Genomic DNA, 24,712 nt, shown 5'->3' on the forward strand with positions numbered 1-24,712 from the left:
TCCCAGCTTTCGTTAAACAAGAGGTGGTTTACACCGCAGACAGGTTGTTAGTTGATTGCACAGCCGATTTAGAATCACTAATAAAGCGGCAGGCTTAATGTGCAGGCACAGGGAGAACATAGAATCGGCTAACCAGCAGTTTCTAAATTCAAAGTGTGTTTGATTGTTGTCACATTCACACATTAGTTTGCTATTGGATTTTTAATAGCAAAACTTAGGGAAAATCCTTGTCTCCAATCATGAATGTAATTAATCTTCTCCTCCTTAGGGAGCTTCTCTTGAAATATTTCCCTTCGCTTTGCTCTAAGCAGGTGTTGCTTGATAATTATCACTCAGCAAATAACTTTTTTTACACTGAAATTAGTCTTCTTAAGAGTAATTCTTCCTCATTGGACAACTAGTCAGCTTCTATAGGCTGTTTATCAAACTTGTGAAAACTGGGAGTCCGCTACGGAACCCGTTCATTTAATGTGAATCACTTCATAGCAAAATGATGCGCATGATTTGTTTACATAATTAGACGGACAGATATTTTCAAAAGCATGGTACTCGTTGACCTTTCTGTGATTAGCATAGATAAGTGTTTGCTCACCACACTCCACCTCCCGCCTGCGCTCAGCTTATGGGACTGCGTCACAGATGCACTTCTCTCTTTCCTTGTTTAATAGTGAACAGTGTGCCCACAGTTTTCAAATGCCTGCGTTGATTCCCTGTGTTGGCAAGCCCACACGGAAGTGGAAACTGGAGCTGTAAATTGTACTTTGTTATCACAGGGGAGGAGGAGGGAATCTAGTAAGAGGATTTCTGAACCTTGAAGATTAGAATTAGTACACTTGGAGGAACTGAATAGAAAAAGTTAAATAGTTTAACTGACAAGTATTCATTGTGCTGACAATTTCTATTGTCATTCCCCCACAACACATTATAATGATAAAGGTAAAAATATTCATTCAACTCAGACTGAGATAGACAACAGTGGGCTACACATTTCCTGCAGACATGACTGATTTGATAAGTAAACTAGCAAAATAACGTTTGCTCCATCAGTTGCTTTGAAACATTGCCTACGCCTGACTTTTCTGAAGTTTACATATGACTAGTTTGAAAGACAGAGACTGAAGATGCTTAGGGGACTGCGTCATATTTGCACTTCTCTCTGTTTGCACGTATTACCGAGCAGCACGCCCACAGGTTTAGATTGATTGTGCTGATTCTCTACGTTGGCAAACCGAGACGGAAGTGGAAACTGTAGCGGTAAGGGAGGAAGGAATCAGTAAGAGGATTTGTGAAACTTGAAGACTAGAATTAGTTCACTCGGATGCACTACATAGAAACAGAAACATAGTGGTGATTAAGGAACTACAGGGCCAGTGACAGAGCAGAGTGACTCAGAATAGCCAGTACAGGTGGGTATAATGATTAAGCTTGCACAGTTTAAGTTATGGCTTAGTGTATTCAAAGCAGACCAGAGCTGGCAGGGAGTTGCAGCTGAATGAATGCTTCATATCTCTAAATCCTGATAAGACACAGCACTTTTGTATTGTAACAGTTACAATGCCACTTACTCCCTGGGTGCTTTGCATGTTAGCCATTATGCTGCTGTCATAACTGTTAAAGTATTGAGCAAAAGTGACAGAACAAACATCTGCCAACTGCACAATTCACCTACAATGGACTGTCCTGTGTCCCACTGCAGAGGCAAACTGCATGATCAATGGTTTGCCAAGTTTTATTACAAACTAATTGGATTTCAAACAACTGTGATCACAATGCAAAACTTTTTAATGAAATCACAGATTTTGTTTGTAGATCTGTATCAAATTAGTCAACTAGGGAGAGGATTGCAGCTCTTATCCCGGCTGACAGCCTGGACAAGCTGGCCATGTTACTAACAGCTATCTTCTGGTTTGAATTTACCATCGCAACAGCCTATTTCCACTCTTAACACATGCTTACAGTAGCTAAGTGCTAAGTGAAACACGCTTGTTTTTTTTGAGTGCAAGCGTATTTTCCAGATCATTTTTTGTATGGCCACTTCTATTTAAAAACGTCTTAAGTTATTCGGAAGATGCTGGTGTTGCAACTCGCTACTTTTCAGGCCACAAATCATATGGGTGGGGCTCGTCACTCTGTTTACCCAAGAAAATGAAGAAGAACCTCATGCTGGTTGCGTCTGACTATAGCAAGCTGTTATGATATGTCAGAGAGAAGTTATAGCAATGAGAGGCGATGCTAGTCGAGCGTATAGTGGTGGTTGGAGTGGTGATATATTGCCGAGATGTTGTTGTTAAAGTTGGAGTGCTTTTGTTGATGAAGTGCTCCCCATCAAACTGCCTGCACTTTTTCTGCCAGAGAAAAGAACAGTGTATGAAGATAGGCCTTTAGTCTTAGTATGTTAAAACAGTGAAAATATGTTTTAGTTGTCTTATGTGGTTATGAATGTGAAGGAGTAAAAAAGAAAAAAACGCTGTTAAAATATGAAGACTTGTATTTCTGCCATTCCACAAGCACACCAAATGTTCTGCTTTTTGCTACAAGAGTGAACACAAGAATCTTTATGCACTCCCAGCATCTGAGAAACTGAGGATCCAGTGAATTAATGTCATTTTTAAAATATTTTATAAACAATGGGAAAATTCTTCGTGTTAGTGTGTTGTGCAGCTTATGTTACTATTAGCTTTGATTGTATGGCCACAGGTCAGAGCTCTGTGGAAATTGTAATGCTTAGGTACGTTTAGAGATGGTGGAAACTTTAAGACCGATTTGAAACCTATATGCAAGCACTGGGTGGGTTACTGTGTTTGCAGTCTAAGCTCAGCCAGTGTTTACATCAGTGTGCTTCTCTTCCTTTCTGTGTACATATTCTGCATTTTAATACAGCCAAATGCTCTCTAAAGCTGTTCTCATTAACATCATTTTCTGTTTCTGCTGTTAGACAACCAAACAAATATGAAATAGTGACTGAGACTACACGTTAATAGGCAGTCAACTGTTCTTCTGCACGGCCAAAATATAGATTTTCTGAAAATCTTAACTGACCAAACTCACCAATAAAAGTCCTGATCTCTTTGATTCACATCTATGTCAGCTGTGGTCACCTATTTTGCTCCAAGCTGTTGTTCATATATGCAGAGAGTCTTCTTCCTGAAGGGGGCAGTGACGACAGCAGCTCAGCTGTATTTAAAGCTACAGACACTGAAACAGTTTGTTTAGAACAGGCCTCAAACCAGGGATTATATATTAATGGTGACATGAACCATCTTTGCGTTATTTTGAGCTGATAAATTGAGACATTCTGGCGAAATGTGAGACTTTCATTGATTTGCTGAAAAAGGGGAGCAATATGGAACCTTCATGGATAACTTGACGGTTTAGATGATGTCACATTATATCTCAACGATCTCCATCTAAAATCCAAAATATTATGTGGGAAATACTTTAGGCCTGTGTTGTTTTATCCTGTTTGTGACAGTGTTGAATGTTGATATTTCATAACAGTAACTTTATCAAAAGGTCGCAGCTTTAAAATCTTGACTAAAAATGTCAGTCACTGTAATGATGTATGAACAGAGAAAGTCCCTGAGGTGGAAATCCCTTCTTTTTAGAGAATAAATTCTAAGAAAAATGACAGATCCCATATACATAGCTTGCTATTGACATCAAAACAGGCAAATCTCAGTGTGATTTAAAAAAAATACACCTCCTTCTTCTGAATGCTAAATGAATGAGCTTCAGTGTAATTCTGCTCTCATAAAACCCAAGAACCTAAATGAGCGTCTCTCATTCTCTCTCCTTCTCCCTTCTCTCTCTTGCTGTCTGTTGATCTCTGTCTTTGCTCTGTTGCCATGGCACCTCACCGCCTCACCTCTTCAATCTGTTTTTGTGTTCTTATTAAAGGCTTCGTCACCTGAACCCAAAGCAGCAGCAACGGCAGCAGCAGAACCGGAGTCGCAAGATGAAGTCTTTGGTAAGAGGTCAAGATGCCCTACAAATTTGAATTTTACATGCATATTGATGTTGATCTGAACTCCCACCTCACACACACACACACAAAAAGGAGATAGGCTCGTCTTTTTTACACGTGTAGCTGATTAAATAATCTATGAACGGGAGTTGTAAGCATGCATAATGAGGGAGAATTTTTGAGCAGACATGCCCCTCAGCATGTGCTCTATATGTCCCCTCGCTAATCAACAAATGGGCTCAGTGCAGGCAGGCATTGGTGTATTGTGGATATGTAATCATGCAAATGCAAGCTAGAAACTGGAAAAGTTGCTGAGGTTTTTTTTGTTGTTGTTGTCCATATTAATATAGATTTTTTGCTAGTTTCTTCTGCTTTTCTCACTGGAGCCTGAGTCATAAAGCACAACACGAAAATGTGACACTAACTAATCAGTGGAATCTGAAATTGCATCCTTAATTCCACATTACCACAGTAGCTGCTTAAACTTAGCTATCTTGAATCATCAGTTTTTTTCCATAAGCAACAACAAAAGGCCGACTCAGATGTTGCTAATCCGGCTGGTGAGAAGCTATGAAAGATGAGTGAAACTTCATGGTGGAATCCAGCCATTCCTGAGGAAATCTCAGAAGTTAGTGTTCCTCAAAGTTTTCAGTCTTTTCTCACAGTTTTCAGAATTTTTCCCTTCAAATCACAATCACGGTGGCGTGTTGGTGTAAGAGGCCAGAGGTCATAAAGTGCATTTGTAATACTGCCGCTCAGCAGATGAGGGCAGAGTTTGATGCACAAGAAAGAGGACGTCTGCAAGTTGGCCCTAAATTGACTTGTTTCACGGGTAGATGCTTCTACAAATTAGAATGAATGAGATTATTCCTGGGCCCAGAAGAAATGTGCAATTACTAGTGAAATTTTTCTGAATCCTTCCTTTGTAACAAGGCAACAGCTCAAATTCAATCTAATCAGAGGAAAATCAGATTGCATTTTCTCCTGCCTGGGATTGACTGTATACTGTAATTTAAGTGCACTGCATGTGGAAAATATGAACAGAAAAGCTCCGTCAAGACCTAAATGAAATTACAAGTTTCTGATACCACAAAATCAACACTATTTTTTTTTGTTCTGAATGAAAAAAATGAGTGTCTCTGAGGCTTCCTGTTGTCTTCAATCAACTTTGATGACAGACTGAGGAAAGATGCCGCCTTCAGGGGCCTCCTAGGGTGAAGGAAATTACTTTTTTCCTCCCGTCACATACAATATGTGCCGTCGCCAAAGTCCCAGAGCTAAACATCAACTCCAGGCCAACAGTTCTTTGGCCTCTCATAGCTACCTGTTTAGAATTAATGTTGAGCTAGGAAAGTAATCATACACAGCAATGAGAAGAGGTAGAAGTTTGGCAAAAGGGAATGTTGGTTGTTTTTACTGCAGGAGAATAAGACTGTCAAGTCTTTGGCCAGATCTGTCTAGGAGGAGCATTGAGTGTTCAAGAGACGGGGAATGGAAGACAAGTGCAGCCTGTTTGGACCTCTCTGTGTCAGCCTCGATTGTTTTCAGGGTGAGCTGAGGTGAAATGCAACAGAGAGGAAGGATTTGTCCACGTGTACTGACTGAAGCAGCTACTGCACAAGAGATAGCGGTTAGCTGTTTATGAAAGGGTTAGAACAGCATGAGTTGTAAATGGCTGACTGAATCTGATTGAACTTCTGCTATATTTGCCAAAAAAACAATATGTTTCAATCATGGGTGTGGATTTCGTTTGAGCATCGCGGTGGGACACATCAAGCAGCCATTGTCCCCTATGAAATATTGAGTTTCCAATTGGTGCCTTTCGAAAACCAATTTATGTTGGATATGTCTTTAGTTATGTAAAGGAAAACACACAATTCAAGCACAAGTGGCAGTTCAAAATATAATAGAAAATTGTGCATTTAAGCATTCACTATTGCCTTTAAATATTTATACTCAAACATCAACCTGTCTTGTTATGCATAACTTAGAAATACTGAGGGGAGTGAATGAACTACATCTCCCCTGAAAACTGCACCTATGCATTCAATCGCCATTTTGAGGGACAAGACAGTCAAGAGATAATGAAAAAATAAAAATATTTATTGGTTTCATAGTCCTTCATATTACATAATTTCTGTCCTTTTGCTACCATTATCACCACTGTCACTAGTGTTACCACAACTATTACTACACTACATCTACTACAGCTAAATGGTTAAATAATGTCTTAACATTAACTGTCTGTTTAGATAATGTTAGCTTTAGCAGCTAAAGTACATCAACAGTACAGTAAAGAGTTGGCAGTTCACAGTTATTATCACATATTGACATTTATGTAGTAGTTTTTAGTTCATACTAATGTAGTGTTACTAAATGTTTGAAGTATTAAAACAAACTTTTTTCATTAAAATGTTAGCACATTAGCAACAAGCCACAGTATAATTTGTGACAATGCCTGATACCAGCTTCAATGAGGAGTATAATTTATTATATTTTCCAAAAATTGTTTAACCCTAATTTACTAGGCTTAACTGCGACGCCTACTTAATTATTTCAAAACTGCTATTACATAAAAGTGCCAAAGTCACTGTTATACTACTAAGAAGAATAATGGACGTACAGTAATAGATGTGCAAGGATCTGATCTGATGGTGTCTTTTGTAGCAGTTTAGATCTTTTCCTCTATAGTCAGCACAGTGCTTATATAACAAATACAAAATCATTGCTTTAGAGGGTGAAAGGCACCAACTGGCTGAATTTCAAAGAAAAGTCAGTACTGATCTGATGTTGTACAAACCAGTTTATCAGCCTCACTGTGCTGTGTTTGTCCACCAATGTATGTGCATGTGTGCACGTATGTATTATATTAGATGTTATGTCACAGCAGCTTCTTTGAGTATCTAATCATGCGTCCATGTGCAGTATCAGAGAGCCACTGTACTCTCGCTCTCTCTAGTTGTTCTCGCTGGTTTTCTGCGCAAAAAAAAAAGTTACACCTTGCAGAGGCTTCATTTAGCAAATAAATGTGTTGCGTCCTGTGCAGCTACAGTAAAAACGTTGCCTGCGTTGAACACTTTATTGACTATCTTGGATCAGATCTAAAAGGTCCTCTATTGACAAAATGTAGCCTTTAAAGCAACAACCCACACAGCCTTCAGGGGCAGCATCCAGGCACAGGCATGAAATGACATACAGTGGCTTACTGCACCCTGCTTGCTTATTGCTTCAGTATTTATTGGCCTGGCCTATAATGAAAAACAGTTTTTTGTTGTTGTTGTTGTTGTTTTTTTACACTGCTCTGTTGTTTAACCTCAGCCTCTTTACAGGGGTGCTTCAGGCAGATAGATTGAAATTTGAATGTATTAGGATGCAGGTTTAAGTGGAAATCTCTTTAAAATTGTGGGCAAGAGGCAGCCGAAAACGTGAGCTGACTGCAGTGTATCCCACACTCTAAGTTCAAAGTGAATACTTCTGAGCTATACTTATACCATGAAGAGATATTTGGTATTTATATTGATTGATCCAATAAAAATAGACTGTGCATGAGAAGATGAGTAAAGGCTTAGAAGCTGAAGTTGAAGGGCAGTTTGTTTAAATGAAGGTTTGTTTGGATAGGAAAAAGAGAAAATCAGAGCTCTATGATCATGTGTATTCTGTCTGATTGATCAAAAAGCTGCTAATGTGTAACTCAGTATTCATGTGTAGATTCCACTTCGACACTTAGTGTTCAACTGGTTCTTTGCTCAGTCAGCACGGCCTTCAGATGGTGTGTAAAAATCCCATTTTCTTATCAGTTTTGAACTCATTGCTGATGCACTTAAACCTTGCTCTGACCTGTGCACCAAGGCTGAAGTAATTTAGCACCATTAGGTTGATCCGGAGTGTGGGCCAAAGAAAAAAAAAAAGGGAATTTCCACCGAATTGGCACAGTGCGAGGGGTTTATGACAGGCAGGTTAGCCGTCTTTATTGGAGCGTGTTTTTTGTGTAGCTGTCATCAGCAGGCGTCATGACTCATCCCAGCCTGTCCAGTGTCTGGGGATGTCTCCATGCTGCACTTCCTGTTTGCACTGCTTTTTTCAGTGAAGAACAAACACCACCATCAGCTGTGCGGCTGTTAAAAGCCCATTATGACTCCATTACCTGGCCCAGCCTGCAGCCGGCCCCCGGCTTAGCAAAACAGACCCCCTTTATCTGTCTGTCTGCCTGTTCGATCCTGACTCTGTCTGTTCTGTCGTCATCACAGGGTGAAATGAGGAGAAATGAACAACAGGGGAGACGGATAAACTTGGAACAAACTTAGCAACAGTTACCTGACCAACCATTTCAGAGCAATGTAGCTTAAAGGGCCATATGGGTCATGTTAGATTTATAAAGTTTCAGGGCACGCAGTGGGGACTAGTGCTTATTGTTAGCAGGTATATACATTTGTGCTTCTGTCTAGTTTCTGTGCAGACTGGAAATACTGCTGTCCTGCTGACGCTGGACACTTTTTGGAAAGTCAATTTCACATCAAATGCAGTACATCACATAACCCCACAAAGCAGCTGCCAAGCATGCTGACAGTACTACTATACAACATACAGTGTTTATGTTCCAACTTTGTATCTTCTGATATATTGTCATGCTTGGGATTTATTTTTTTTTGCCCAACTTTTATTAGAGAGGAAAGTTATGAGTCTCTGGTAGTTCAAAGATTGTTCAAATCCAAGTTGTTGTGCTATCATAACTTCTACCTCCTCTAGAAGAAGCTGTATACTTCAGTGTATTTGAACCTCAAACCTGCACTGCAAAGTCCTGAATTTGTAAGTGTAACTTCGAAACCCCTTTGCAGTTTTGTTAAACACATAATTTAATAAAGAAAAAATACTTCAACAAAGTGTAACAACACTGCATGTCACACAGTCATTAGCCAGTTGCTGCACAGTTTAGCATAATGAAACTTCAGATGTCAAAGGATGCTTCAGATAATCATTAGCAGGACGCTTTTGTGAAATGTAGATAATGAATCACACCTTGTTAATACAATGCCATTGCCCAATTAAAATAGGCACATTCAAGTATGCCTTTAAGCTGTAAGGCAGTAAGGTTCATACAATGAACCTGAAAGTCCAAGTGTAAGAGGGCTTTGGTTCTTTGTCTTGAGTGCTTGGCTTGAAAAAATAGTCTTTTCTTTGTAATTAGTTTGTTTTTCCAGCTTCAGGCTCTTCCTGGACCCACATGCATTGAGAGGATTTTAACGAGATGAATCAATAATGGTTACCTAAGCTCTTATGTTGTAGGGCAATTTATTCTCATGTACAACACTCGGCTATATAGGAGAAAAAAAATGTTTTGTATTTTCTTTGTAATTAGTTTGTTTTTCAGCGCCAGTCTCTTCCTGCACCCACACATATGAGCGAAACTTGAATGAGATGAATCAATACAGGTTACCTAAGCTCTTGAATTGTAGGGCAGTCGGTTGTCATCCAGTTGCTGTATAGAACCAAAAATAATAAAAAATTCAAAGATTGAGCACAAGACCTTTTGTAAAGCATAAATGTGTTTGTTTTTATTTCATGTATATGTTTTCCTGTTGTTGTTCAGTTTCGCATATTAACGAGGAGAGGCACAAACTAGATAAATTCTCAGCTGCACTGAGTCAGTGACCACTTCTGAGTGAGCCCTGAGGGTGACTCGGTTTATCCCCACGTCACATTATCTATGCAAAGAAACAGCACTTTGTGTGTGAGGAACTGATTCTGCCTGCTGCTTAGGACTTTGTATGTGAAAGTGTCTGATGAGGCTCCTGGGGAAGTTGATAGAGCAGTTTCTCGACCTGTAACGGCAGCTTGGTGCAAAGGTCCTCCACTAAGGAATTAACAAATGAGGGAAGAAATGAATTGAATTGATTGTAAAGGGATTACTCCTACACAAAAAATAAGCCACAAAAAGTGGGATACCGTCACACAAGGACATCGAGCTGAATAGAAAATGGTTATATGATTTAGTGTTAATAACACAAAAATCAATTTCTATAGCTTGCTTCACAGGCTAATGCTGATGGATTTTACTGCCACTTGCTTTGTCTTTTTGCAAAGATTTAGAGTATGAGGCAGTAATTGATCTAAAGCAGATAAAAGGCCCCATATTGTTTCATAAGACACTTTCCAGGGCTGTAGACACAATAAGGAAATCCCCACACACTTTTATGTTATTTGCGCCGATCTTTCACTTTGAAAGGTAAACAGTCACGCCGCTCCTCCAGTCATTTCCTCTAACTGTAACCTGAAATAACCTGGACTACCCTCACAAAACACCAGCTCCCACACTGTCAGTGTTATATTTTCCGCGTCTGCGAGCACTTGAGTGTCTGATAGGGTCCACATGATGTAAATGTCATCATTTCCCCAAGTCTGTCAAGTCTGCAGAACCTACTGTGAACATCTGTGCAGCCTAAAATTTATGGTGACTGTGCTGCAAGAGGGCTGCAGGGTGGCGCAGTTGGTAGCACTGCTGCCTCGCAGCAAGAAGGTTGCCGGTTCCAGTGGGGGCACCGGAATCTTTCTGCGTGGAGTTTGCATGTTCTCCCCGGTTCTCTCCGGGTTCTCCGGCTTCCTCCCACACAGTTCAAGAACATGTTGAGGTTAATTGGTGATTCTAAATTGTCCGTAGGTGTGAATGTGAGTGTGCTTGGTTGTCTGTCTCTGGAGTCAGCTGGGATAGACTCCAGCCCCCCTGACCCTAGTGAGGATTAAGTGGTGTATAGATGATGGATGGATGGTTTGTGGAAATGATTTATTTTTGTTAGATTTTTAAACAAGACAGGACTTTGCTGTCTGCTCTGTGTGAACACAGCCTGCAGTTCAGCTGAGAAGCCCCTGACTTGATGTAATGTGACAGCTGGTTGAAGCTAACGCAGTGACGAATTTTTGTTCTTTAAAAACGAAGTCAAAGCAAATTGTTAGTTTTTGGTGAATTTAAATGGGACACAATGAGAAGTTCAAGCTTGGATTTCATTAAATTTGGCATGTCAGTGATTCCTCCTGTTTTTAACAATTTCTGGTTATGATAAATGCTTTAATTTTGGCATTTTCTTTAAAGCCTTTCTAATCTACCGGTGGGTTTTGGAGCTCGGAGGGTTAATTAGAGGAATAGGAAACAGTCGTGTGCACAATAACTAAAGAAAAAAAAAAATGGTAAAAGGGCATTAAAGGTGTAAAGGAGAAAAAGAGGAGAAAGAAATAAACTGTGGGGGGAAAAAACAGAAGGAAAGCATGCAAAGAGCAGAAGGAGAAAGAAAAGGTTGATGAGATAAGGACACATTAACCGGAGAGGAGCGAGGGGAACAGGGNTGGATGTATGAAATGGAGTCTGCTTGGAGGAATCAAAATGTAGTGCAATAGCAGCAACTACATGCCCGTGGTGTCCGCAGCTTTCCCCGTGTATCCACAAGGAAGTATAATAAAGGCTTTACGCTTTTGCTTTCTTATTGGCTTCTAGAAAGGACTCATATATATGTAAATAAATGTCTGCTAGGCTTCAGCGATCTCGCTTCTCATTCACTTTACGTGACGTGATGTATCCTTGAACTAAATTATGAGTCTGGCGCTTTACCTTGCATGAGTTGCTTGTGGTGGAAAGTTTTGTTTAAAGCAGCACTGCAGGTGTTTCAATTCAAAAAGCTGAGACAATAGCTTGTGATTGGATTTCTAATATTAAAAAAATAAATCAGCACTGAATTGAAAGAATTCCTTTTGTCCTCTCACTAGAGTCCAAAAAGTTTGAGATCTTAAATATATCGTTGTTTTATGTTTTCTACACTGTCAGCATATCAATAAATTGTCCTCTGTAATGAATTATCCACTTCTAGTTAGTCTTACGGTTGTATGGAGGCACTTGCAGTACTTAAATTTATAAGGAAAGCTTTTGGGCTCATGTAATATAGAAAAAAGAACTATATAAACTATATAAACAGTTCCTGGCTGGGAGATGGGGGTGTTGTCTTTGCTGTGTGAAGTGTATGCGTCAGCTATTCCCCTTCCAAATCTCAACCAGTGCATGGATTGCATCCTGCGAAGCCTACTTTGACTCCTGCCAGGGAAAGGCCACCAGTAACCATGAAAAGTATTATATAGACACACAGCAATAGCCCCTTGCGAAAGTGAAAAGCCATTGTTAAAAAAAATTGGTGAATTTATCCCACACAGTTTGTCCGTTAAGTTCTACTGTCATGTCCTGAAGCGTCTGAGGGAGATAGTGTAGTTCAAACAACCTCAAATGTGGTAAGGTGGCAATTGAGTGCTCCGTTATGACAGTGCATTCAGGTTGACTAGTTGCCATTTTGCAACAGTGGAGAATATCCAGGGAGTGTTCCAGATCCACCCATTCACAAGAATACTTTTAAGCTTCTATCATTGAAATTGAATGATTAATTGGTGTGAGCCAGTTATCACTCATTTCATACACTATGTGCTTCCCCTCTAATTGCATTTGAGACGTACTGGTTACTCTTGAAATCTTAATGGTGGAGCAGGCTGCGTCAGACTGCATTGATTTGGTTTGAGCTCGGTGAGGTTAGTCAGAGTGTGCCTCTTTACTACTGGCTGATAGAGAGCAGGAGGAGGTCCTAGGAATCATCCACCTCTCTCTTCGCTCATTACTAACTCTGTAGAGAAGCTTCTGAAAACACAGCTCAAGCTGTAATGAAAACAGAATCAGAACATGCTGTTTGGAAATTAGATTTACCCCAATGAAATTTTGTGCACATTTAATATCTGGTTTTGATTCTGGATGATGGAGTTCATGCAACATTGTGTGCGATGTACACAACTTGTTATTCATTTACTGACATGCCCTTTATCTGGCCCCAGGGCTCCAGACTGCGACCAAAATGGTCACATTTGCCACCTTTTTTTTTAGGAGTGTCGAGAATTTTGAGAATTTCAAGTGGTCACATTGGTGTGAGTGCATGATGATCATTAAACTGTATTTGGACAGGCAGCTACTGTCTTGACTACAGTGGTGGAGAGTAGTACTTTTCACACTTCAGTGTACTGCGGTATTTACACTTAAAAATGTGATCTTTTAATGAGAAGCAAAGCACACCTAAATGTGCTGTTTTTCTCCGCTCATGGAAAAAAGCACATGTAGGAAAAAAATCACTCCATCTTGGACAAATCTGACCCTGGAACGCTATATTTTAACTGTTTTCTATGTGATATTGGTCACACACTTGTCTGAGCACACCACAGCCTCCTAGCAGCAGCTGCTGTAGCCTGCAATGTGGGGCATTTAGGGAACATCAGTAAATTGTTATGTCTATCGATAGCAAAATGTTGAACAAGTCATATGTTTGACCAAGGTGGTTGCACCGATGCTACCAGTGAAAAAGTTCTCTGGAGCCCTGGGCCCACACAGCTCCCTAGTCTGTCTTTACTAAAGCCTATATTTTCTTATTACTCTGTTGGCATCATCGCTTGCTAATGAACTTATCATTTTTAGTAGATAAAGACTAAACCAAGTCAACTAAAGTACTTTCCTATTATAGATATTAGCGGCATCAGACTCCACTACAGCTTCAGATACAGCCTCTAAAATCTGCAAGCTGTCCTTTTATGCGTTTATTAAAACCCAAATAATCTCATGGTAGCGCATGACTAGCAACTAACTCACCAATATTATATTTCAGATTTAACAAGCTACAGATTCTCCACAATTGCACATTTTGGAAAAGGGAAAACAGCATAAAGCATTAAAATTGATTCATTTTAATCCTAGATTTAAAGGTATTTAAACTCTGGGCTGGATGGATGGTCTCAGACTTCAGAGCTAGGATGAGGAGCTTGAGTATCCAGACAGAGCCAGAACCTAGAATTAGAACGAGAGTTGCCACTCCTTAGCGTCGAAGGGATCCAGTTTGGGTTGGTTCAGTCATCTGAGCAGGATGTCTCTAGGGTAACTTCCCATGGAAGTTTTACAGGCACATCCAACTATGAGGTAGACCAAAAAATCCCTAGAGGGATTATATTTGGCTTTGGGTTGTCTTGGGATCCCCCAGGAGGAACTGGAAAATGTTGGTGGAGAAAAGAAGGTCTGGAATGTCTTGCTTAGCCTGCTGCTACCTCAACCCAACCACAAATGAGCAACTTGAGGGAAACTCTGTGGTGTATCACAAGTACATATTACTTTAACTTGTCATACCAGTTCTACAAATGCCAACTTGCATCATCCTTCCATCTTCCATACAGCACTTCATCCTCTGTAGGGTAAGGTGCCTTTAGTGTCTGTGATGACCTACCGACAACAAGGTGCTCACTTGCTGTTCTCCGTCAACCTGGGTCTGAGCTTACATTGTTAGCTCTGTTAATGGTGACTGTTAGATGCCGCTGGTGAGTTTTCTAACTATAATGTTAATTTTCAGCCCAGCCACTTCAATATAACTTAAAAAATAAAAGATTTTTCCTGACACATAGACCCCCATTGGTCGTCAATATGAAGACTAATTATTACAGTTCTGTCATGTAGCACGTTTTAACTGTGCTACTTTTGACATGCTTTCTTGCCTTAATGCTCAAACAATTATCTGATGCCCCAAAAAAATAGATATATATGAAGCATGCGACACCTTGTCAACTAATTGTATGAACTAATAGCTGCTTGACTAGGACAAGCTGTGTTTGGGGGCAGCCCTTCTTGTGTCACACTAACCTCCAGTGGATATGGAATAGAAACAGAAATGCTGTTCAGAGTGTCAGGGACCAACAAACAAGTATTAATTGTCTTTTTAGTTGTAGAAATTGAATATCACCACGTAGGATGTTAAAATCATGCTGGGAAATAAAACCAATAAAATAAATAATCCTAAAGTTATTTTCTCATCTCCGTCTACTGGACCCTTGTTGGTAGACTGCACTGTTGAATTTAACATATAGGCTAAAACTGTGATTTTTGCATGTTGGTTCTGGTTCACATCTATCATCTGTATGTGCTGTATATTGCCACTGAGATGTGTAAGCACTGCTGACTGTGCATACAACACAGTACTGAGAATACGTATGAGCTTGGCCTACTGCTGTGGATTTGTCAGTCGTACACGTATAAAATTGCAGTGGCTCAGTCACTTGTCTCTGTGGCGGAGGCTGACACTAGCTGGTACGGGCCCTGGCACTGCCAACATGAAGCACCTCCTCTCCTTCCCCCTCAAAAGGTCTGATTGTTAAAGGGCAGCATCCATCACTGGTCCAGTGTTCTTTGGTTTGACACCATTGTTCAGATTCTCCTTTTCTGTCCCCTCTCACCTTGCTTTCTCTCCTCTGATCTCTTCCCATTTATTCAGATTTTTTTCGTCTCAGATGAATGAGTTTACCCCTCAGAAATATGAAAACTCTGCAGCTGATCCTGCCAATGTGTTTTTATACGGGCACGCTCATCACCTCTTGCATGCAGCTTCTGCACCATCCCTCTATGCACTCTGCATCTGTGTGTTTGTGTGTCATGTTGTAAGAGATTGTGCCACAGTGTGGCCATGAGTTCAGGAGAGCACGTCATCTGGCCTTGACCATCTGGCAGGACAATCACTGAGTGTGCGTGTGTGTTAGCTGGGTCTGTAGCTACAAGAGTCCAAGGGGAGGGGATGATGGGTAACCAAGAGAGCACAAAAGTACTACCCTAGCTACTGCATCCCATATGTCAGACAAGTCTTTCCCCCTCAGGGGAAAACAACAAACTCAACCTGAAGTGGAAGTCCAGCTGCGAATGAGCACGAAGTATCTGTGTGTGGGTTTCAACACCCTGGCTCTGCAGAAACATCCAGATTATGTCTATACCCACTGATTATCATATACACTTGAAAATCTGTTTCTTGGCTGATCACATTGTTTTTATTTAATGGATCACTCTGACAGATGGTAAGCAAAGAAAGATGCACACTGACACTCACTTTACACAGCTGATGTGTCTATGTGCTAGCTCACCTTGAGTCCAAATCAACAAACCTTGTCAAAGTTGTTTGGAATTGAAAAGTCAGATAGTTTTGAAATAAGAGAAGTTTATCACTATGTATGCACAAGTATTACATCAGTACAGTTAGGGATGCATTTTCAGTCATAATTCACAACGCTTTGTGGTCTCATTCAGCTTCAATAATTGCCAAATGTTGCCTGTGCAGGTACCCCAGTCTTACATCTTTGGTGGGTATCTAAAAGATAATATATTAATAATAGTAGGTACAGGTAATGACCATTACAGGTGGATTGCAACAGATTCCAGACAAATTCGGAAAAAGGCTTAAATGCATCCATCGCTCACTGCAACGTAGTGTAAGTATGTCCCAAAGTAGCCTGCCCTGTCAGCAACAATGACAGTGATTCCAAAATCCAGCTCTCGTGAAAAAAGATGATTCCAGCTGTTTCAAAACTTGGGCTCCTAAGGAAGATAAAACCTGCTTTTGTAGCATTTTTGTCAGCTCTGGTCATCCCTGACCAATCACTGAATGATAGGTGGGAGTTCACGCCAGCAAGTACGCCAAATATTACTGTGATGGTGTGTGTGCTAATCAGTTAGGTAGCGTTACTACTTTCTACACAAAGGTTGAACTTATCAAGGTTTGCACCCTACACAGAAAACTCAAGAAGCATGTCATCAGATTTGAGAGCTCGCTAACTGAGATGCATGTGTCTCGCTGAAGGTGACCATATCTGAAGGCAAATGCATATTGTATAACTTCTGCAAACAAATGCACTCCAAGATGAGACAAAAATGTCCGTCAGCAGATAAGAGGCAAGACGCAATAAATCTTTGGGGATGGAGATGACAGCTCAGTTAGTTTCTCAAAGGAATGTAAAGGATTTATAGTGTCACACCTTTTCATGCATATGGAAAGTGACAGAAGTAATTTTGTGAACACTGCTGGAATCATCAGACAAGTCTTTTAGGCGAAGCATTGTCACTGTTTCAGAATAAACAAAAATAGATAAATTACAGATCTGTATCCAGAATCCCCCCTTTTGAGGGTGATATTTTAAATTTATTAGTGCCTCTTCATTTTTATTTTGGTGCACCTGTTTACTGAACTGTCCAGATTGAGAAAAGAGAAGATTAATGTGACTAGCAGTGCAAACAGGGCCTGCAGTGTCAGGATCCACTTCAGTCTGTTCTCCATTTGCACATCAAGCTGTCCTATATCAGTGCATTTATGGTTTGTGTTGTGTTTTGTTTCGCCATGTGTGAAAATACTTGCTCGGAGCTCTGGTGATGGTCATTGGCATGGCGTTATCCAGCTTGATTATAATGCCATTTGCTGTTTGGAGAGTTATGGCGTAAAGCTGGGCTCAGGCTACAGGGGTTTCAGGCTGATTTACTCCAATTTCACCCTTCCTGACAATCAGAGGAGAAATCAGGTGTTGGTCTGAACTGATGTTTGGCCCAGATTATTTGGTAATATGCAGTAATTTACAGATCCAATCTTGAACCTCTTGAAGAGCTCAAAGACTCATCGGTGCCAACCCAATTAATGGCATGTTTGATATTTATGACTTAAAACTGGGATGGTTACAGTTAGCATGCTAATGTGTAGAGTAACACACACTGTTGCCAAGCGACGTGAAACAAACTATCCCCTTAAGGCTGATGTTAGCTATAGATCTCCCTGAAGAACTGACAAACCGTGTTGACTGCATCTATCCAACCATTTTCTCATCCAGTCTTGTTTAGCCTTCTGCTTTTTTTGTTTTTTCTCACTGCAGATTCTTAGAGGCGCTGTTGCAAGTTTTGTTACCACAGTCTTAATTTTGTTTACCCCCATGAGATCATGTAAGGTGGCATTGTTATTGTCCCTACTGGCACAATAATCTTAATAATATTCTGTGGTGTGTGATGCGCTGTTATTAGCTGTCTGTGGTGGTGTAGTGGTTAAGATTCGGCACTCTCACCGCCAAAGGAAGGTCAGAGGTTCACAAAGCTTAAGCAAGGCCCTTAACCCTGTCAGCTTCAGTGTTTGGCTGACCCCAGCTTCCTAACAAGCTGGGATATGCAAATACAACATTTTGTGCTGCAGTGACAGTGATGTTTAATGTGGACATGTCCGGTTTTCTCTCATGTTTCAACTCCTGCAGTGTGAGCTTAAGAAATCAAAGTGTGATCACTCAGCTTTGACACAAGCATCCAGCTGGCTGATGACTCCAGGACATTAGTCATGTCCACTGCCATGCTGACATGTGTGTACTTATAAATGTGTTTTGGCCTCTCATGTCTCCATGGGTGAGAAAACGTCCCTCAGCACTACGCTGATGGCATCAACCCATGCTGAGCTCTATTATTCTTGTGTGCTGACCCACTGTCCTACTAGAGACATCCATTCATACCGGCTGCCAGTGAAAACCTCATCCTCCACAAACATGTCTAACATGACACAGATATAGTACTGTATTAAAACATCAAGCTGAACTGAGCAGTTTCACAATTAAGACTCATGAATGAGCTTGTAAAATATTAACTTCAAACCATAGCATCATGCTCTTGATAAGGAACACCATGCGAATACTAATATTAGAGCCTCCTTTTGCTCTCTAGCAACTTCTCAATGTCATGGATTCTACGGGCTTTTTAAAATATTCCTTCTGATCCAATTTGACATCATTGCATCACCTAATTTCTGCAGAACATTCCTCTGTTCTACCAAACCCCACAGGTGTTCTACTGGATTTAGATCTGGTGACGGAGGAGGCTACTGAAGTCGTTGTAATGTTCATGAAACCAGTGCACATGATCGGCAGCTCAAATAGGCTGTCTAAAGTCTGACTGATTGCTAATAAATGGGCTCAAAGAATGCCACTGCATCGATGTGAACAGTAACCGAACATTCTGACCTGCATCTGCATGATTTTCTCCACTTCACTGTTGCCACATGATTGGTTGATTGGATAATTGCTTATCTAGGACTGGTGCAAAAATGATAATGTGATTAGATAATTACAGGGATAAAAAACCCAATTAAAAAAAGGCTAAATGCTGATATGTAACTGTAATCGAATATCTTTGGATTTTGAACTTTTGGTTAATCATAGCAAGCTAGCTTTAGATACCTGCTTGGAATCTGGGACGTTGTAATTGTCACTAGTTCTTGGCATCTTAAGGGACAAGAGTCAAATGGGTTAATTATAATTGAAAAGAATCAATGTTTGCAGCCCTGAAATGAAGCAAATCAGCATGGTGATTTGATGTGACATCGGCTCTGTTACTTAACAAACAGCAGCAGAGTGAGAGATAGATGGGGTATTTGATTTATACTGGAGAGAGTTTTTCAAAGGAGCTAATTTTGTTATTTCAAATGGAAAATACCCCATTCACACATCTATTGATGTGAGAGAAAACACTACATGTTTGATCAGCTCCTGTCAAGAAAATAGGAGTGCTAAGGGAAGAGGTGTAAAATTAGAAAGAGGAAACTGCTGCTCTCTGACAGAAAACAAATCGATACGAGGAGCCGTTGGTGATGACAGGCCAAAACCTTCATTGCCTTTGGTGGTGTTGCCAGGTTAGCCTCACAGTGGCTTCAATAGACACAGCACTGCTGTGTATAGAAGACTCACAGCAAGCCAAGATCAAACTAACTGTTGTAAGGCCTTATTCTTGGCTTGAAATCTGGGGAATTCTAAGTGCTTTCTGGTGATTTGATATGCCAGAGAAAGATGTTAAACTAAATCTCATCTTGACTTTATCACAGCTTAATGCAATTATCACATCCATCCCCTTTCAAAGTCACTGCTTAGGAAAGTTAAGAAGTCATGACCGTGGCTCGGGTTATAAGGGTGTGGTTCTGTTGTAGCTCTTATCTCCTCTAGGAAAATCTCTGGAGGACTACCGTCCTGAATGCCAGATGGGGTTTCGGAAACAGAGAATGTCTTTTTTTCCTCTGAGGTTGTGGGTGCTTCAGATCCACCATGAATGCAGCGGCAGAAGGATTCTTGCCCCCGGGTGGGAGGGTTGGTCCGGGGCCACATAGCAATGCATGTTTTTTCAGAGGAATGCTTCCCGTGCCTTTATCCCACCACAGTCCTTGTTGTTGTCCCCGATGCGAGGCCGCACATCCTCTTTGCACTGAGGAAGAGGAGGAAAAATGAGAAGATTGAGGCCCACTCCCTGCATACCTCCTCCCTTCTAGATGCTGATCTTTCTCCTTCTGCATGAATGTCTTGGATGAACAGATCTGGCGGGTCATCTGTGGTGTCAGGGACTAAAGCGGTGATGGCAATTGTTTGCTGTGCTGTAATTAGAAATTTTCAAGGCAGCAGATGAAAACAATTGTCCCCTATAATTTAACCTGCATTTTCTGTCCATCTTGGCACTTCAGTTGTCACGGGGATATGTTGGGGTTGCCATGGTGAATCAAATGGCGTAGGTAGCTATTATCTGGTCACCTTCAAACTGTGATGAAGTCTCGGCTACATTATGAGAGGTTCACAACATGTTTTGAATAAGGCCAGTATGTCCTGGTACTAATATAGGCCTTGTATTTGTCAGAGCATGTGCTGCAGGTTCTACATTTTCTGTCTTTTCCACTGGTGGCTCAAGGAGCGTTCTGGTAAAGCAGTGATGGAGGCGAAACTATCATGATGCTGGGATTTCAACCCATGATTAATTCTAGTATTTCTGAAAGGAACCAGCAAGTGAGCACGCTCCGAGCAGACCCTTGCTTCTCACTGCAGCGCTGTGCGTCAGACTCTTGGATAATTGGCCCTTAGTGTTGTTTACAAGTTGTGCTTCTTTTGCATAACCAGTGTCCTCGCAATGACAGCCGTGCAGCTGGAGGAAGACAAGTTTTTTTTATTTTTTTATGCACTGGAAGACTACACAGCGTAAAAATAATCATGAATCTGACATAAACGACTTGTCTTGAAATTTCTAAAAACATTGACGACAAGATTAGTCTTATCTAGCTGAGCAGCACGGACCGTGTCATTAATGAAATTGGTTAGATGCTCTGCTGATCGATTCTCTGACTCATGGCACTTGTTATTAAACGATAGAGAAGATGAAGTCACAGAGGATGCAAGCAAGTCAGTGACTGACTTTATTTAGACGTTGAACCTGGACCTAACTAAAACTTTAGCAAACTGAGGGTCACAAGCTGTCACACGACTGTCAGTGACCAAGCCAATGAAGTTTGCTTAGAAGGCCACCTTCCCTGTGTCTTGGTTAGTCTTTCAGGAGGCACTGTTCGGGTTTCACATAGTGGTGGTGGAGAAACACCTACGACAGGAGCAGGAATGACCACAGAATATGTAAAAATAAACTGAAAGAAACAAGGCAGCTGTGTGACAACATGTAGATATCCATAAGGCAACAACAAACGAGGACACATGGTCCACCCAGCTTCATTATCTGGCATGCTGGGCTTGTCGTGTTACATTTATTGCTGGCTCATGGGTTATTGTTTTTGCAAGTACACCTAGATACTACTGTCCTGCTTCTCCTCATTAAAAATAAAAACATGATTTTTGGGATTGTGAACTTCAAATAGTTGCTAGAATAATGTTCATGGAGCTAAAACTGTTTGATTTGCAGACAGATTATAATAAAATAGAACAGATAGTAACACTTAACAGCTGATCACAATAACCGTTTAAAGAGCATTGTTTAGACTATTATTGAGCAGATTTTCATCAGGAACTGAGGCATATCATCAACACTAGTAGTTGTCAGATACAGTGTACAGTGGGTGGTGGTGGTGGACACAAAAAACAGTCTTGTCTTCACCATACAGGTAAATAAGCTGCCTAATCCCAGGAGAGAGCCAATAAAAGAAGAGAAAAGGGGAAAAACACAGCGATAAATCCTACAGCATAAACAACACCATTGTGTTGTCGTTTGGTGATTTGAAATAATTGGATTTAGGTTACTTTGTCGTCCACTATCCTTCATTATTAGGCATGTGGGGAGGAAGGGATTGTTTGTTTTCCCACAAAGGAGTACAGAGTGTAGAGTGAATTCTCATTGCCTAAAATGTTCAGCAATCATCGAGTCATCTGCATTGATTAGCAATCCTGTCAACTGCCCGCAAATGTATTGTGGCCAATTAATGCTCAAGGACACCCTGACTTTATTTAACCTCTATGAAGTGCACACAAGGAGTCAGCTGATTAGCACATTATCCATCAGCACACACAGACCTGTTGAACACGCTGTCAATATTAAGCTCAAGTATTACGAACTGTGAAGGCAGTCGGTCCATGTCAGGATGTTTTTCGCTCTGTAATTAATATTTTTTCAGTGTTCTAGCAGCAGATGACGGCAGCTGAGAAAAGAGCGACAAATGATGGATGATGGGAATTTAAGAGGACCCACGGGCAGGCCAGTAACGGGCAGAAAAACAGCCGCTCTCTTATTTATTTCTCTCTTTGTGCTAAAATAACACCCACAGAAGAACCCCTGGGAGGGAACAGAAGTGTAATGTAATATTTACTGCTGGTAACAAAAAGTGGTAAGTTACACTTCTGGTTATTTACTGTAAGCAGATGCATTAGTTTGAATATGTTGAATGTATTTTGTGAAGATGAGAATAAAGTTGATGTACAGCGCACTATGCAGTACACAAAAAATTGGTGTAACCACCCCCACACCATCTGCTGCAGGGCTCCTTGTTCTTCCTTAAGATGGTTCTTTGTGACTGTTGTTTGCCATTAAAAAATGTTACTCATTATATGCATCCTTGTTATATCTAGACATTTTAAATGAGTTTTTTCACTTTAAATGTCTTTGACACTTTTTCACTTCGCTGCACAATTCAGTGGACTCACAACTTTAAGAAATGAGCTGGATTGATAGATTTATTCTGGAGCGATCGCTCCAGAAATGAGAAAGATCCAAATCATTCACCAAACATGCACCGTGACTCTGTAAAGGGCAGCGCTGTCGACTGTTGAGACCACAAGCGAAGTTTTCTTTTCATTTGCCAACAAATTCTTGTGAGAAATGTGAGAACGTAGTCCCATATCTTGGAACTTTTCCTTAACTTAGTTTAGCCACATCAAAAAGTTTCCACTCAAATTAGTAAACTTCTGTTTCTGATGCCGTGTAAAAAAAAAAAAAACCTCAAAAGAGGAATTATCCTGGAGAAACCACAGCATCCAGGTGATGGAATGATGAGTGTGTGTAACACAGTGATTAAAAGCTTTAAACCAACTGCCGGATTAATGATAAAGACTTAAAGTCCTGCATGGATCTGACTCAGGGAAACTGAAACAAATTGACTGAGAGTAACACATTCATTACACTGATTGTTTCATTTTTGCAATTAAATTGTTTGCAAAATGCTGCAAATACATTTTTTCAGTATCAGAGTCATATCTTATTCTTACATTTGTGTTTTTTATTAATTACATTTTCAAAAGATGTCTTTGAATCAACTTTGTCATCTGCTATATAAAGCAACTTTTATCCCTAAAAGGGTTCTATTCGCTTAAAATTGTTTTTTTTTTACTGTTTCTCAATGGCCTTTAAAAGCTGAATTTTCTAACAAGCTTTTACACCTCGACAGGAATTGAATTATGAGGAAACTGGATGTGGAGTGAGACGTTGCTACGGCTGTGATAGAGTGGCATTATGAGATTTTTTTTTTTTTCTTTTTTTTTTACCATCCTGTCTTATACCAGGAGGCATTGACAATGACAGGCTTCAAATGCTGTTCATAAGATACTGTTGGCGTTGAGACCTCTCAGGCTTCTTTTAGGGAGCTGTGAAGCAACTGATGAGATTTTTGGAGAGTCAAAATCAAAAGCAATACGTATCTGCGTCTATCCTTTGCTGACATGCCTCACAGCAATCAGTTTTCAATGTGTGTTGTAAAATATTTTGTTTTTCCTTATGAAAAACAGAAGAAAAAATGCCGCAGGTGGAGGGCAACGGGCATATATTGTATAATCATCCCTCAGTCTGGCTTCGCCGAATTTTTCCACAAACTGTGTTTTGACTTAGTGAGTTCTACTTTGACTGTCTCACTCTACATAAACCATATTTGCATCAACACTTCATCTGCATTCCCATTTGATTTATGACTTGCAAATCTGCCAGAAGGAGAAGAGGCTTTAGAACTCATCCGATGCATTGTTTTCAGATTAATTCCAGTTTTCCAGAATTGTAACAAATCATAAGCGAACTTCTGCATACGGTAGCAGAGAACTTGTACTTGCTCTGCACCCACAGACAGCGGCCTCGTAGCTCTCGGGTCCCAAATCAGATAAGTGTCACCGTGCATCGGGTTGAAAATCCATACTTATAGGAGTTATTTTAGTGACACTGGGCCCTTTGTTTCTCTGTAATAACTATGCAGCTCTGACAACAGGCCACTGTTCCAGGCAATATTAGCATGCAGATTCTCTGGTGTAGTGCTACACCATTTCTGTCAGTACAGTGTGGATATTGTTTTGGAGGGAGGAATGCACTGGATGTCCTCTGCTGTAGGAGCGGCCCGGCTTAATGGATGGCTGTCAAAGTGGACGTTTCAGAAACAGCTGTGTTTCCATTTCAGTGGAACTAATACGACTGAACATGCACTGTTTTTGCATGGGTGAAGTGAAACATTTACCATGATATTGTAGGGAGATGGGATCTAATGCATTATGCTGGGTTGACTCTATTACATAAAAGGGCAGATTTCTGTCCAGTTTGGTGAATTTTTTAATGGTTGAGTGCGGTGTTGATGATATTATTGGAAAAAAAAATCAACGCAAGCTTCTTGTAAACACTGATTAATTGTATTCTAGTCAAAT

General features: G+C 40.5%; 1 protein-coding gene across 1 annotated transcript in view; it reads left to right on the plus strand.

Moving 5' to 3' along the window:
* Nucleotides 1–24,712, plus strand: part of mbpb (myelin basic protein b) — a 51,878-nt gene that overhangs the window by 26,443 nt on the left and 723 nt on the right. The window contains exon 3 of the mRNA XM_008285285.1: nucleotides 3,898–3,967. Within this exon, the coding sequence (XP_008283507.1) occupies nucleotides 3,898–3,967 (70 nt within the window). The remainder of the gene's footprint in view (nucleotides 1–3,897; nucleotides 3,968–24,712) is intronic.

Source organism: Stegastes partitus, unplaced genomic scaffold (assembly GCF_000690725.1).
Source record: "Stegastes partitus isolate 25-593 unplaced genomic scaffold, Stegastes_partitus-1.0.2 Scaffold394, whole genome shotgun sequence".
Lineage (NCBI taxonomy): Eukaryota > Metazoa > Chordata > Actinopteri > Pomacentridae > Stegastes > Stegastes partitus.